The sequence below is a fragment of the Topomyia yanbarensis genome, chromosome 3, assembly GCF_030247195.1.
Source record: "Topomyia yanbarensis strain Yona2022 chromosome 3, ASM3024719v1, whole genome shotgun sequence".
Classification (NCBI taxonomy): Eukaryota; Metazoa; Arthropoda; class Insecta; order Diptera; family Culicidae; genus Topomyia; species Topomyia yanbarensis.
Window position 1 is genome coordinate 205327024 of NC_080672.1, and position 14246 is coordinate 205341269.

The 14246-nt window shown below is 39.4% G+C and overlaps 1 protein-coding gene across 1 annotated transcript; it reads left to right on the forward strand.

Annotated features, from left to right (window-relative positions):
- Nucleotides 1–3782: 3782 nt before the first annotated feature.
- Nucleotides 3783–5043, forward strand: LOC131687586 (uncharacterized protein K02A2.6-like). The gene has a single exon (XM_058971675.1). The coding sequence runs from the start codon at nucleotides 3826–3828 to the stop codon at nucleotides 5041–5043; it is 1218 nt and encodes a 405-aa protein (XP_058827658.1). The 5' UTR covers nucleotides 3783–3825.
- The last annotated feature ends 9203 nt before the right edge of the window (nucleotides 5044–14246 follow it).

Consider the following 14246-nt stretch of genomic DNA (forward strand, 5'->3'; position numbering starts at 1 on the left):
CTTTCTGGGTTCACAGGGGTTATACACTAAAACCACGGCTTCAAGGTATAAACTACGGGGTCCTGCGAACATAATGGGGGATGTCAAAATGGCGGATTGGCTTTGGGGGGACGGTCGAGGCATCACATGGGTTAGTTTAGGGGACGGTCAATTACCTGGAAGTCTGGATTCTCCGGTTAACTATCCAGTTCCTTATTTCTGCTTTTTTTTACTTCACTTCACTCTTTTTTTAATTTAACACTCAGCTTCACTTCTCTTTATTTCGACTTTTATTGCACTCTTCTGGCTTGACTTGAAAATTTCAACTTTCCTCGTCGATAGTTACCGGGCAATTGAACTCCGGTTTTGATGGTTATTGACCTCATCTCCTCGACCGTTGACCCTTTGGTTTGCCAATGAATTCCGCCCAAATCCTCTATTATCGCCACCCCCAATGTCCACCTGTTTGCTGAATCCGGCACCTGGTGGTGGTTTACGGAAATTGTGGCGAGTTTTCCTGGCTGCGTTCTGGCCTTCTGACGGTGTTCGTCTTTTAGACACTTCACAGATCTTTTCTTGACATACACAGATTCAATAAACGTAAACTAAACGCGAAAATCTCACAAATCTTATACAGAAACAAATACACTGGTTACACAATATTAATGAAGGGCCAGAGATGATGCTTATATAAAGATGCGCGATGGTATAAAAAAGCATTTGATTATGTTTAAGTACGTAGAGTGAAACTTTATGCACATACATATGTACTAAATAACTTTTAAACTACAAAAAAACGTAAATTGAAACATCGAAAATTATAAAGCAATTGATCGATTTCTATTCTCTTATTTTGTGTTGGAGACGTGGACATCCCTAAAACTCAACAGGAATTGCTGGGCTCACTGGTGGCAGCCCGCCTGTCACTCAGTTGACGCACCGAACAGCATCCGGTTAGCTAGTCTGAATGTAATATAGTTCAATAGCAGCAACACGCGTTTTAATCACTCTGTTTTGTTCGCGTCTCTATTTTAATAAAGTATATATTTTAACGTGTGGGTCGTGTAATCTTCTCTATAGGTCACCTCCGAACACGGCCCACAACAGTGGCGACGAGAATTTAGTAAAATTGGCGATCGAAAGCCAATATTTATCACCCACGTGTAAATGGAAAGCATGGCGGAATCTAACCTCAATCCGGAGCAGCATCAGCCGGGAAACGGCTTGCCAGGCGGTCCACTACCGCCAGGAGTAAACCCACAACACTCGGGAATGCAGCAAAGTCATCAGCGGCACTCGGCTCCATTTTTCAACGGTCCACCATCAGCGCAGCAATCTTCAAGTACCAGTTCGTCGTCCGCCGAAGCATCCTATCAGCTCTTTCAGCACCTAATGCAGCAGCAACAGGTATTCATGCAGCAGCAGCAACAACAGTTAATGCAGCAGCAGCAAGATTTCTTCCGGAGTGTGATCTCATCAATCAGTATTCAGGTCCCTCCAAATCCTGAAATGATTCTCGATTCACTAGCAAACAATATCAAAGAGTTTCGCTACGATCCGGATGGAAACATAACCTTCGCTGCATGGTACGGCAAATACGACGATTTGTTCGAGCAAGATGCTGTACGGCTGGACGATGAAGCGAAAGTCCGCTTGCTCATGCGAAAACTCGGATCATTTGAGCACGAAAGATATGTGAGTTACATCCTGCCGAAATTGCCGAAGGACTACAAATTTACTGATACAGTTGAAAAACTAAAAATCCTTTTCGGCGCTGCAGAGTCCGTCATCAGTAAACGGTATCGGTGTTTGCAGGTTACCAAACAACCGACCGACGATTACGTCACATATGCTTGTCGAATCAACAAGACCTGCGTTGAATTAGAGCTAAGCACACTTACCGAGGAGCAGTTCAAATGTCTTATGTTTGTTTGCGGTCTAAAGTCGGAAGGAGACAGCGAAATACGAACGCGGCTACTGTCGAAAATTGAGGAACGCGATGACATCACTCTCGATCATCTTTCGGAAGACTGTCAGCGATTGTTGTGCCTAAAGCGGGACACGGCAATGATCGAGTCATCAGCATCACCGTCATCGGTAAATTCCATCAAGCGAAAACAACAATTTTCAAAGCATCAACAGAAACCGCCAGTGGAGACAGCCGGACCCGACAAAAACATTCCCTCAACGCCCTGCTGGTTCTGTGGAGGAATGCATTTCGTTCGAGACTGCACTCATAGGAGCCACAAATGCAAAGATTGTGGTATTGTCGGACACCGTGAGGGTTATTGTTCCACTGCCAAGCGAACATCCAAAGCCAGTCGAAACAAAAAGCACCCGGGATCGTATGCTACAAAAAGCGTAAGTCTTGTGATTAATACCGTCGATAAAAGGCGCCGTTTTGTTACTGTGATGTTGAACGGTGTAAATGTGCGTCTGCAGTTGGACACGGGGTCTGACATAAGCATCATTTCGAAACGGTTGTGGGAGAAAATAGGTAAACCACCCACAGCGCCGGCAAACGAACAAGCCGCAACAGCGTTAGGCGACCGCTTGCAGTTTTTGTTTAAGTTCAGTTGTGACATTTCGTTCAATGGCAAACAACATACCGGTCAGTTTTACGTTGTTGAAAAACCACTTTACCTTCTTGGCATCGATTTGATGGATGCATGCTAATCTCATTCGATTAGCACGTACTGCAACAACGTCACTGTTCCTTCTGTCACTTTGCAGTCACTCAAATCAGCATACCCGAGGGTGTTTAGGAGCGAGCTGGGGTTGTGTACAAAAACAAAAGTGAAATTGGAACTAATACCAGGTGCAACTCCAGTTTTTCGTGCAAAGCGTCCAGTGGCTTATGCGGTACATAGCAGTGTGGATAACGAACTCGACCGACTGGAACGAGCCACTGACGTTTCCGGTGTTCGCTCGTTCCTAGGAGCAATAAATTACTACGGCAAGTTTGTTCCTAGTATGCGCACCCTTCGGTATCCTCTTGATGAGCTACTCAAGGCGGATGCAAAATTTGAGTGGACGGAAAAATGCCAGGCGGCATTTAACAAATTTAAAGAGGTGTTGAAATCCGATCTACTGTTGACTCACTACAACCCTGCGCTTGATATAGTTGTGTCGGCAGATGCGTCGTCTGTTGGTGTCGGTGCAACATTATCACACAAGTTTCCGGACGGTACTCTCAAGGTGGTACAGCATGCCTCCAGAGCACTCACAGCAGCAGAGAAAAACTATAGTCAGCCCGATCGTGAAGGACTAGGAATAATTTTTGCAGTGACTAAATTTCACAAAATGTTGTTTGGTCGTCGCTTTCATCTTCAGACTGATCACGAGCCGCTGCTGAGGATTTTCGGTTCGAAGAAAGGAATTCCTGTTTATACATCGAACCGGTTACAACGTTGGGCTCTTACACTATTGCTTTATGAGTTCACCATCGAGTACGTCCCGACAGCGAAATTCGGCAATGCTGACATACTTTCCCGTCTGATCAACCAGCACGTCAGACCTGAGGAAGATTACGTGATTGCTTCGGTCTCTTTGGAGAATGACTTAAGGTCAGTTACACAAGATACACTAACCGTTCTCCCTCTGAGTTTTAGAATCGTACAACAGTCTACACAGTCCGATCCTATCACCAAAGCAGTTTATCGATACCTGATTGACGGTTTGCCTAAGACCGTTACTGATGCAGAGCTCAAGCGGTTTTATGCACGACGTGAGTCACTTACCACGGTACAAGGTTGCATACTATTTGGCGATAGACTTGTTATTCCTTCGCCCCATCGCAAGCGCAGTCTTCAGCAGCTTCATCGTGGCCACCCTGGAATCCAGCGAATGAAGGCGATTGCCAGGTCTTATGTTTATTGGCCAACTCTCGATAACGACATTGTTGATTATGTTAAATCCTGCCATCAATGTGCGATGGCTGCGAAAACACCACCGAAGTCAGCGCCTTTGTCTTGGCCTAAATCAACAAAACCGTGGCAGCGTGTACATCTTGACTATGCTGGACCGATCGACGGGGAATACTACTTGGTCGTCGTGGATTCTTTTTCGAAGTGGCCTGAGATTGTGCAGACTCGCAGCATCACTACAGCCGCTACAATTAAAATCATCAGAGAACTGTTCGCACGCTTGGGAATGCCAGAGACACTAGTGAGCGACAACGGCTCACAGTTCACCAGTGCAGAATTTCAATCCTACTGTACGGATAACGGTATCGAGCATCTCACAACAGCGCCGTTTCACCCACAATCGAACGGTCAAGCTGAGCGGTTTGTGGATACATTCAAGCGGTCAATAAAGAAGATTAAGGAGGGGAAAACGACAATGCGTGAAGCACTCAGTACATTTTTGCTGACTTACCGGAGCACACCCTGTTTTTCTTCTCCGGATGGAAAATCGCCAGCAGAAGTCATGTTCGGTCGTCCGATCCGTACCAGTTTGGATCTACTCCGTCCTCCACCAGATTCTGTGCAGTTTGAACAGCCTATCGAGAGCCGACCCTTGAAGCGTGAGTTCAAAGCTAAAGATCCGGTATACGCAAAAGTCTTCGTTAAAAATCAATGGCACTGGGCTCCAGGAACAGTACTGGAACGTATAGGTCGTGTAATGTACAACGTTCAGCTCGACAATAGAAGGCTTGTTCGGTCCCATGTTAACCAGCTTCGAGATCGCGCTATATCGGAGGGTCTCAACGTATCGACATCGACAGACAGTACGAAACTTCCACTCAACATTCTACTTGATGCTTGGAATCTTCCGGTTCGTCGTACAACGGATCCATTAGCACACTCAACACCAGTAGCACCTCTTACAAGCTGCTCTAGTTTGAGACCATCGTCAACACCACATACTCTGGTGAGAAGGCCTACCTTATCATCGGAATCATCGTCACAGTTATCAATATCGTCTTCGTCATCTTCAACATCGCCAAGTTCGACATCAGAATTTCAGTCTGCAAATGAAGCCGATTCAGCTGTTCAGGTACCTCGCCGCTCTTTGCGTGTCCGAAGAGCTGCGCAATGGTCCGATCCCTATCAGCTGTATTAGGAGGGGAGTTGTTGGAGACGTGGACATCCCTACAACTCAACAGGAATTGCTGGGCTCACTGGTGGCAGCCCGCCTGTCACTCAGTTGACGCACCGAACAGCATCCGGTTAGCTAGTCAGAATGTAATATAGTTCAATAGCAGCAACACGCGTTTTAATCACTCTGTTTTGTTCGCGTCTCTATTTTAATAAAATATATATTTTAACGTGTGGGTCGTGTAATCTTCTCTATCGGTCACCTCCGAACACGGCTCACAACATTTTGTAATACTGGTAAATGCAAAGTCTAACCCGAGGTCTAAACGTGATAAATTATATCCACTAGTTTTCTGCTAGTATCGTGACATTCCACATAAAAATCAAATTTGAATGACATCTGCAAAGTAGTTAATTGTCTGGCAATGTTGTTATTCATTCTCGATATATTCTCGCGAGATACTCTCTCCAATGCAACGCCAATCATGTACACATGCTCAGTAACGTCGATCAAGGCATTTCCGCGTTCTATATTTTGCGTAAACTTCAAAAAAGGAATTTGTCATGCATACATTCATATTACAAGTCGCTTGATATTTACACAAAATTTGCAAATCTAACAAAAAAATAAACTTATTAAATGTGCAGCCAAATTTACTGTTTTCTGTCCGCGTGTCTTTATATTTACAACATCGTCTTTGGTATGTACCACTATTCAAATGACAGCTACCAAGATTAGTCAATAGCAGAGGGGCCCATATTATTGGCTCGAATCAAAACTCGTCGAAATGTCAATTGACGATAGGTTCATCCGGAGTGTTCATTTGTGTTTACCTTTTGCTAGCGATGCCAATTTTATTTTGTGTCCAGCACCCAATGTGGCTACGCCACGTCGCTTTTGCGCGTGCTGTCCGACTGAGCGGTAGCGAAACTTAAACTAGGGATAGTCCCTATGTTTGAGTAAGCCGGGCAAACGAGTGGATCACAGGTTCGCTTGCTTCCGACGGCGGGTCGGTGGCCACCTCGCCCGGGCCTCGGTTATGCGGCTAAGCCGCATCGAAATGGTACCCCTTAAACATTCTAACTTGAATCGGTTGTGTCACCGGAGCCGGAATACGAATTAGATCCAGCCAGCATTCCGGCTGAGTTAAACTGGGAAGTTTAGTAAAATTTAATCTGGAAATACAATTTTTTTGGCAACGCTCCAGCACCCCGTTGATTTCACTACCTGGGCACCACCCTCTAAGAACGGTTGGTTTCAAAATCGTCCAATGAAGGACGTTCGTTGGACCAATTTGGACAACGTCCAAATAACCGTTCAACGAACGTCCATCGTTGGACCCGTGTTGAACGATTTTGAAACAATTTTTTGGACTTCTCAGTGGGCAGGTTGACGATATGAAATGAACTTTGTTTACTTTCGACAAGTTTTGATTCGAGCCAACAACATCCAGCCATACCAGAGTTTTTAATAGTAGAGTTGCGTAAAGAGGATTGGCAACATTGGACCAATCATTGGTCTTTTTTAAATTTTGGCAACCTTTTATTTTTAGTTAAATTTCAAATGACTTAACCCGAACGCTTCAGTTAGAAATTAACTTTGTGCAAAATTTAAAATTAAGTGTTTAAAAATCAGTACGATAAATAACATCGTATAAAGAATTTAAGCTTTTTCCGGTTCTCAACTGATCCGCAACTAAGAACGAAATGCATTGATTTTTGCCGCTTGCCGTCTGATTGGGGTGTGACAAAAAACAGTCGAATTTGCAGCGTAAGATAAATTTGAAACAGGTACATATCCCAAGTAACAATCCAAATGCTAGTTGGTTTTATTTAGATTTTATGGTAGTTTTATCAAGGCATTAAATAGTGAATCTGGTTTTAACATTGCCTTTGGAAAGGACATTTAGTTTTATATGCTAAACGGGGTTTAAGAGTGCTTCAAGAACTCTTGAAGAAATATCCATAAAACTACATTTTTCATAAGGTCATAGTCTTATGAGCAGTTTTAAGAGAATCTTGAGCCTCTTCTTAAGACATCGCTTTCCAACCTCCCTAAAACCAAAAGATAGCTTTATGACATACTTGTTGAAGCATAATGTATCTTAAGAATGCTACCATAAAACTTCCTTAAATCTTTAAACGAAGTGAAAATACTCTTGCATAAGAGCGTTCTATAACAAACAAACAAACTGTAATGACTGACGGGATATGTGACGTATCCCAACGGAGAAGACGTGACATGTACCTCAATCATGTATAAACAGCAAACTCGATAATTATAAATTATTCATTTAACTTTGCAAATCTGTAGGTGCTGCATATATAGCGAGATGTCGTAAGTTGTTCATATAGCTCTATTTAACATGCGTTGTTGAAATAAATCAATAATTTTAGATGGAATTGTAATTACCATAATAATTAATCATAGGCATTTTTATTTCAACCTTGACATTTTCAATGTTAAATACTCTTTTTATGGCGATCTTCCATCTAACCTTTCTGTCTTGAAAAAATCCTATTAGTTTTATTCAAGTCCAACAGCTCTTCTTCAAGTGTATCATAAATAAAAATGAATTTACCACGATCTTGAAAAACTCCTATTACTCTTGAGCAAGAATAATTAGTTTTAGTAAGATCTTATGGCGGTTTCAGTTAAATCCAATGACAAGTAATGGCGTCGTGGATATTTTTGAACGCTTCGAAATGGTAGCCATTTGCATAACAATCAAAATAATAACTTTTTTTCATATACTGAACTGATTCTCACTGATTGAAATGCATTTCTGAACTAGAAAAATGTTTATGCACGCGTTTAATCCAAAATATGACAATTATGAACAATTACACATAATATTGAATTTTCGAATCGATTTAATATTTCCTATAAAAATCGATGTTTTAGAGATCGTTTGACGGCGCATTGAATATTTCGCACTTTTATACTGTATATTATCGGAAAACTGGCAATCGCATGCAAATTTTCTCAATTATGAGCTTAAAAAGCTGGCCACTTATATTATCGATTTTTATTTGTATCCATATTGGTAATGGAATATCATATGATGGATATATTTTTTCCCAAGCTTATTCTTTTCATCTATACACCAACCTCTCTATCTAACAAAGTAGTTTCATAGCGCACTAGAAGTGTTCTTGAAGAATATCATAAAACTATCAAGACTTATGGTAGTCTTATATTAGTTTTAAGCAGCTCTTGAACACCACTATAAGAATGTATTGATAAGACCTAAAAGTTTTAAGAAAACCTTGGAAAATACTCTTGAGAACCATCTTAAGAATGGGCCTTTTTCGTCTTAAAAGGGGTTTATGGTTGTCTTGAAGCAGTGTTGTAGAGCAATTGGTTTTATGTTCGGTTTTATGGAGCTAATTTTGAAGATATCTTCGAGTGTACCATAAAACTAAATTTGTTACTTGGGATGTATAAGTGGAATGCATACACAAATTTGTCAAAATTATAGCTGCACTTTAACTATGAGAAATACCTTCATATTTCCACTGTCGGTGGAAGATTATTAACACTACCCAGAGCTGTTCCGGTGTTTGAAATAGTGCCAAATTTGAATATCAGTGAACGTATATTTTTTAATAATTGTCATTAAGCGAAATATTAACATTATTTAAATGTTAATATTACATCATTGAATTTTTTCTCATAATGATAATCACATAATAACGATACTCCCCACGCATTCGAGCATTGTTATTCTTCGTGTCCGATAGGTAGACGTTTTGAGTGTTCAATAGGTAGATTTGCTTCAGTCTTTGCGCAACTGTTCTTTATAAACTGTGGTCAATACTAGGTTGGACTTTTGTGGAATAGCAAAACTTATCTAGACTAGAAAAAACTAGGCGGGATTAATCGGGAGCTGCAAAAGTTTACAAATTTATTTTAGTCCAGAGTTTAGTGTGATTTCCCCCTAGTCTCGAGATATTTTAACTTTTGTTTTAACAACACAATTATTTTGTTTTATTACGACCTTTTCATAAATTAGTCGCGTTTCTCCATCAACAATAATAGGTTTTTCAAAAGGTCCGAAAACTTTCCTGCAACTTTCTCTTTGACATCTAGGCGATATTGTGAAACATTTGAAAGTTACATGGAAACATCCAAAATATGATTCAACTATACCCAGGTAACCAACAAGCATTAGTGTATGCAGTAAAGTAGCGTAAAATTTGCATTCCGGATGCTTCTTGCAGTATGCTGGCATTCGTTATGCATAACTGTTGTTAATCAGCATTTGAAAAACTGTTTAAAAACTTCTTGCCAGTAAGCAGCATTCTGAGTGCACAACAGTAGTAAAAAAGCATTTTCATAGCACAGCAGTAATGTAGCCGTATATTTTGCCAAAAGCGACTTTTAAATAGCATTTAAAACGACTTAAGTGCTTATCAAGTAGCCGTTAAGACGCATTCAGCATGCTTATTGGTTACTTGGGTATAGTTTAATCATCAGATCCTATGGTTGAAATATATTTTGGTTGCTTTCATGTAACTTTCAAATGGTTTACAATGTCGCGTTCATGTCAAAAAGAAAGTTGCAGGAAAGTTTACGGGCCTTTTGAAAAACCTATTATTTTTGATGGAGAAATGCGACTAACTTATAAAAAGGTCGTAATAAAACAAAATAATTGTGTAGTTAAAACAAAAGTTAAAATATCTGGAAAACTGCTACATTTTAGAAAATTTTTGTTAAGAGCATTTCGATTTAGAATGGCGTTTAGAATCATATTCAAAAAGAAAATTGTATTTTTGACTGCAAATAGTAAGAATTATAAAAATATGTCAAAAGTTGTTGTTAGGAAAACTTTTTTATTGAAACAACTTCTCCATGTTCCAAATACACTAAAAATGTTGCTTTTACGTCTTTAAAACGATTAACATTTTTCACATTTTATGATGGGGTAACGCGAATAACTTTTAAAAAGAGCATAATTACACGAATTAATTGTTTTGAAGGAGCAAAATTTCAAATATCTCGGAAACTATCGCATTTTGGAAGATTTTTGTTAAATGCATTTTGATTTTAAATGGTGCTTAGAATTATATTCTGTAATAAAATTACAATTTTGTATGTCAATTAGTATGAAATTTAAAAACATGTACGAAGTTATTGTTAGAAAAACTTTTTTACCGATTTTTACCGATTTTTTGCAATCACATTCAAAATGTTTCTTTTCTCTTTAGGTTTTTGGTAACAAAATATAAAAATTTAAAAAATGGGTTTTTCGCCATTTAAATTTTTATCATAAATTTTCGTTTTTTTGAAAAATAACACAACATTTTTTTCAGTGTATATTTTTGACAGACAGAAGTATTCATTCTCTGTAACTTGTTCTCAGAGAGTTTTGCTGTATAAAATACAGCAATCGAACAAAAAAAAATTGAAATTCATACACGTAGAAACGTTTACGCCCTTTTGAAAAATTGCTCTTGTATCAAAATATTCCAATTGCCAGAGAATATCATGGAGATTCATACAGTGAGCACACTTGCAAAGTTTCGTTCGAATCGACAATGGTCATATTTTGCGGTCGGCCGGTTTCTCATGGAATCCCTCAGCGCTATCCCGGTCAAACCATTCGGAATTTGATTCGGAATCCTGAATGGAGTCAGTATGGATTCCAAATCGAATGCAACAACCGATTCTGAGTCGGAATCGGTTGTTGCATTTGATTTGGAATCCATAATGACTCCATTAAGAAATCCGAACCGGTTCCGAAATGAGTTTAACTGGGATTATTTTCGGCACATATCTGTACCTCGTCGGCAGAAATCTATGCCACATCGACACAGCACTATCATCGACATTTGCTTGAAATTATTTTGCAAGCGGATTTTTCCCTGCAAAATAACATCAATATCGGAAGAGAGAAAGAAGACCGTCTTCGCATGTCCCGTCCCAGGGTAAAACATACCCAGGTTGACGTACAAGGTCTGTATTAATTTATGGGTACAAACTCTTTACCCATTTAATGGGTTATTCCACTTTTATTGAAAATGCGTAGTTTTCTACGCATTAATGGGTACTTTATTTTATCAGTGTATATAAGTGCATACACAAATTTGTCAAAATTTTATCTGCACTTTAACTATGAGAAATACCTTCATATTTCCACTGTCGGTGGAAGATTATTAACTCTACCCAGAGCTGTTCCGGCGTTTTAAATATCAGTGCACATATATTTTTTTAATAATTGTGTCTTTAAAATTCCTGGTTTGAAATGGTCGGTGTTAAGTCAGACCGGACTAAGTCGGAAAACATCAAAAAATGAGATAACGATAACACCGGATAAAGAATTTCTTCAGCTACATTCGACTTTTGCCAGATTTGAAAAATGTAAAAATGTAACCATAGACAAAAATTGTTACAAAAAATAATTTCCAATTATAACGTAGACGATGCTGCGATTCAAACTTTGAATCCGTTTTTCTCGAAATCAATATTTTGTCTCTTAGTCCGGTCTGACTTAACACCGACCAAATAATGTTAATATTACATCATTGAATTTTTTCTCATAATTATAATCACATAATAACGATACTCCCCACGCCTTCGAGCATTGTTATTCTATCTGTTATTCGATAGGCATTGCTTATTGCTTTGAAAGTTGGATTTTTGATGCACTTCGCTATTACACTTTTTTCATGGTTGCCAAATGAAATGATATGAAAACGACAATAAATTAACTTTTTCCGTCAAATTTATTGTGAAAACCGGGATACTGGCAGCCATGCTAACCTTCCAGCTACTAAAAGCAAGAAGAAGTTTGTTTTTGACCAACTTCACCTTTGATTCTTCCTATAAGTTGGTGGTGATTACCCAGTATACTGGTAAGTATATTTGAATAGATAATGAATCCGAAAACAAAAAATCGATATTATTTTTAATTTTCATATTAGGCAATTAAGGGCGATTAAATGGCGCGTTCCGTGGGCGATTTGGGGGCGATTTAAGGGCGTGTTGGGTGGCAAAAAATGACGGCGGCAGATCGCCCAAATGTTGCATTTGAAATAGCTCCCTAATTGGCAGTAATTTGCTGGCAAATTGAAGGGCAATTAGCGCATCCGAGTTGGCAAATAGCCCCCCGTTAGCCAGCAACTTGCCCTTTTTGACTGGGTTCTTTATAAACTGTGGTATTTGTCATGTTAGCTGGCTGATTCTACCCAGGTAACCAACAAGCATTAGTGTATGCAGTAAAGTAGCGTAAAATTTGCATTCCGGATAACTGTTGTTAATCAGCATTTGAAAAACTGTTTAAAAACTTCTTGCCAGTAAGCAGCATTCTGAGTGCACAACAGTAGTAAAAAAGCATTTTCATAGCACAGCAGTAATGTAGCCGTATATTTTGCCAAAAGCGACTTTTAAATAGCATTTAAAACGACTTAAGTGCTTATCAAGTAGCCGTTAAGACGCATTCAGCATGCTTATTGGTTACTTGGGTAAGTCGTATTCCGGCTCCAGTGACACAACCGATTTTAGTTAGAATGTTCAAGGGGTACCATTTCGATGCGGCTTAGCCGCATAACCGAGGCCTAGGAACTGAAGCGGCGCAAAGCCGCTGAGGCTCCGCCGGGCGAGGTTGCCACCGACCCACCGTCGGAAGCAAGCGAACTTGTGATCCATTCGTTTGCCCGGCTTACTCAAACATAGGGGCTATCCCTAGTTTAAGTCTAACTGAGCGGTAGCGAAATCGGACAGCACGCGCAAAAGCGATGTGGCGTAGCCACATTGGGTGGTAGACAAAAAATAAAATTGGCAACGCTAGCAAAATGTAAACACAAATGAACACTCCGGATGAACCTATCGTCAATTGACATTTCGACGAGTTTTGATTCGAGCCAATAATATGGGCCCATTGGCTCCGCTCAGTGTCTCCGCCTAGCTATGAGTATAGTAACTATAAGGTTTGTTCCAGTACACGCAGCGATGCCACATGTTTTTGTGAAATGTCTGTAGAAGAATAATGAAAATGTCTGTAAAAGTCTGTAGACGGTTGTTTAAACTTTATTTACACTACGTTATTACTTTAAAAGTAGCTTGAAATTTGTAAACTATTGTGAAGGAATCACTCGTATTCGGATAAAATTATTCAAGTGCAATTTTGTTAAATACTATTACTCTTTTAAAAGTTTGTAGATTTCTGATTACGTCTGTAGGAGACCATTAAAAGTCTGTAAAATACAGACATGTCTGTAAATCTGGCATCGCTGAGTACACGGAACTTCCGTGACGGAAGTCACTCCGGAGTAAACAGGAGCAAAAAATCTTTGCTCCTTTTTACTCTGGTTTGCTACCAGAAGAAGAAAAAAGAGAAGAAGAGAGTACAGGAACGATTTTCTCCGGAGTACTTCCAGTTTCTCCTGGTACTGGAACAGACCCTAGGGGCAGATGACTTGTGATGCATTTTTAAAAATCAGCGAAATTAAATGCATTTATTTCCATCAAAATAGAAATTCATAATGTATTTTGCGTTGCGTGCAATGTTGTTTGCGTTGCGTGTAAGACGTCAAAACCCTATACAGAAAAACTAGCCCTACATTTAACAAAACGTCGAACAAAGTGGATCAGCGTAGGACGTTTGTTAAACAAACTTTTCTACGAGGGAGTGCAAAGCTGATGCAAAAATGGAAATTAAATGCATTTTTTCTAATTTGATGCAAATTTGTTATACATTCTTAAGCGGACCCTACACGAGACAGAAATATTGTCAATAAATTTATTGACAAGACTGCTTCAATCCATCAATCCCATTCAAATTCTACAGGATCAATATTTTTAAGATGACCTTACACCATCAATATATTGATCAATAAATGATTTATTGTCAATATTTCTGCTCGTGTACACGGAGAAAAAGAAAAATGCTAAGTAGCTTATTATATAGGGTGATGAGCCTATTTTGGCACCATTATGGAGAGGGTCGCACTATTTTTTGAACAACTTAAAAAGAAGCCATATTACCTATAACCTTTCTCAGAATAAAGTATCAGTGTACTGTTTCTTAAACATCTGTATAATGCTTATTTGGCAGAATTGTCTCAATTTTCAGCATAAATGAAAATAAATGTTCTATTCTGTGCATCTATTCCCACCTGAACGTTCCAATTATCGCCTCATGGGTGTGCCGATTTCCACCTCATCGAAAAACAATCTAGTTGAAACGCAATGCCTCATATTTCATTTGCGTCGATTCTAACTAG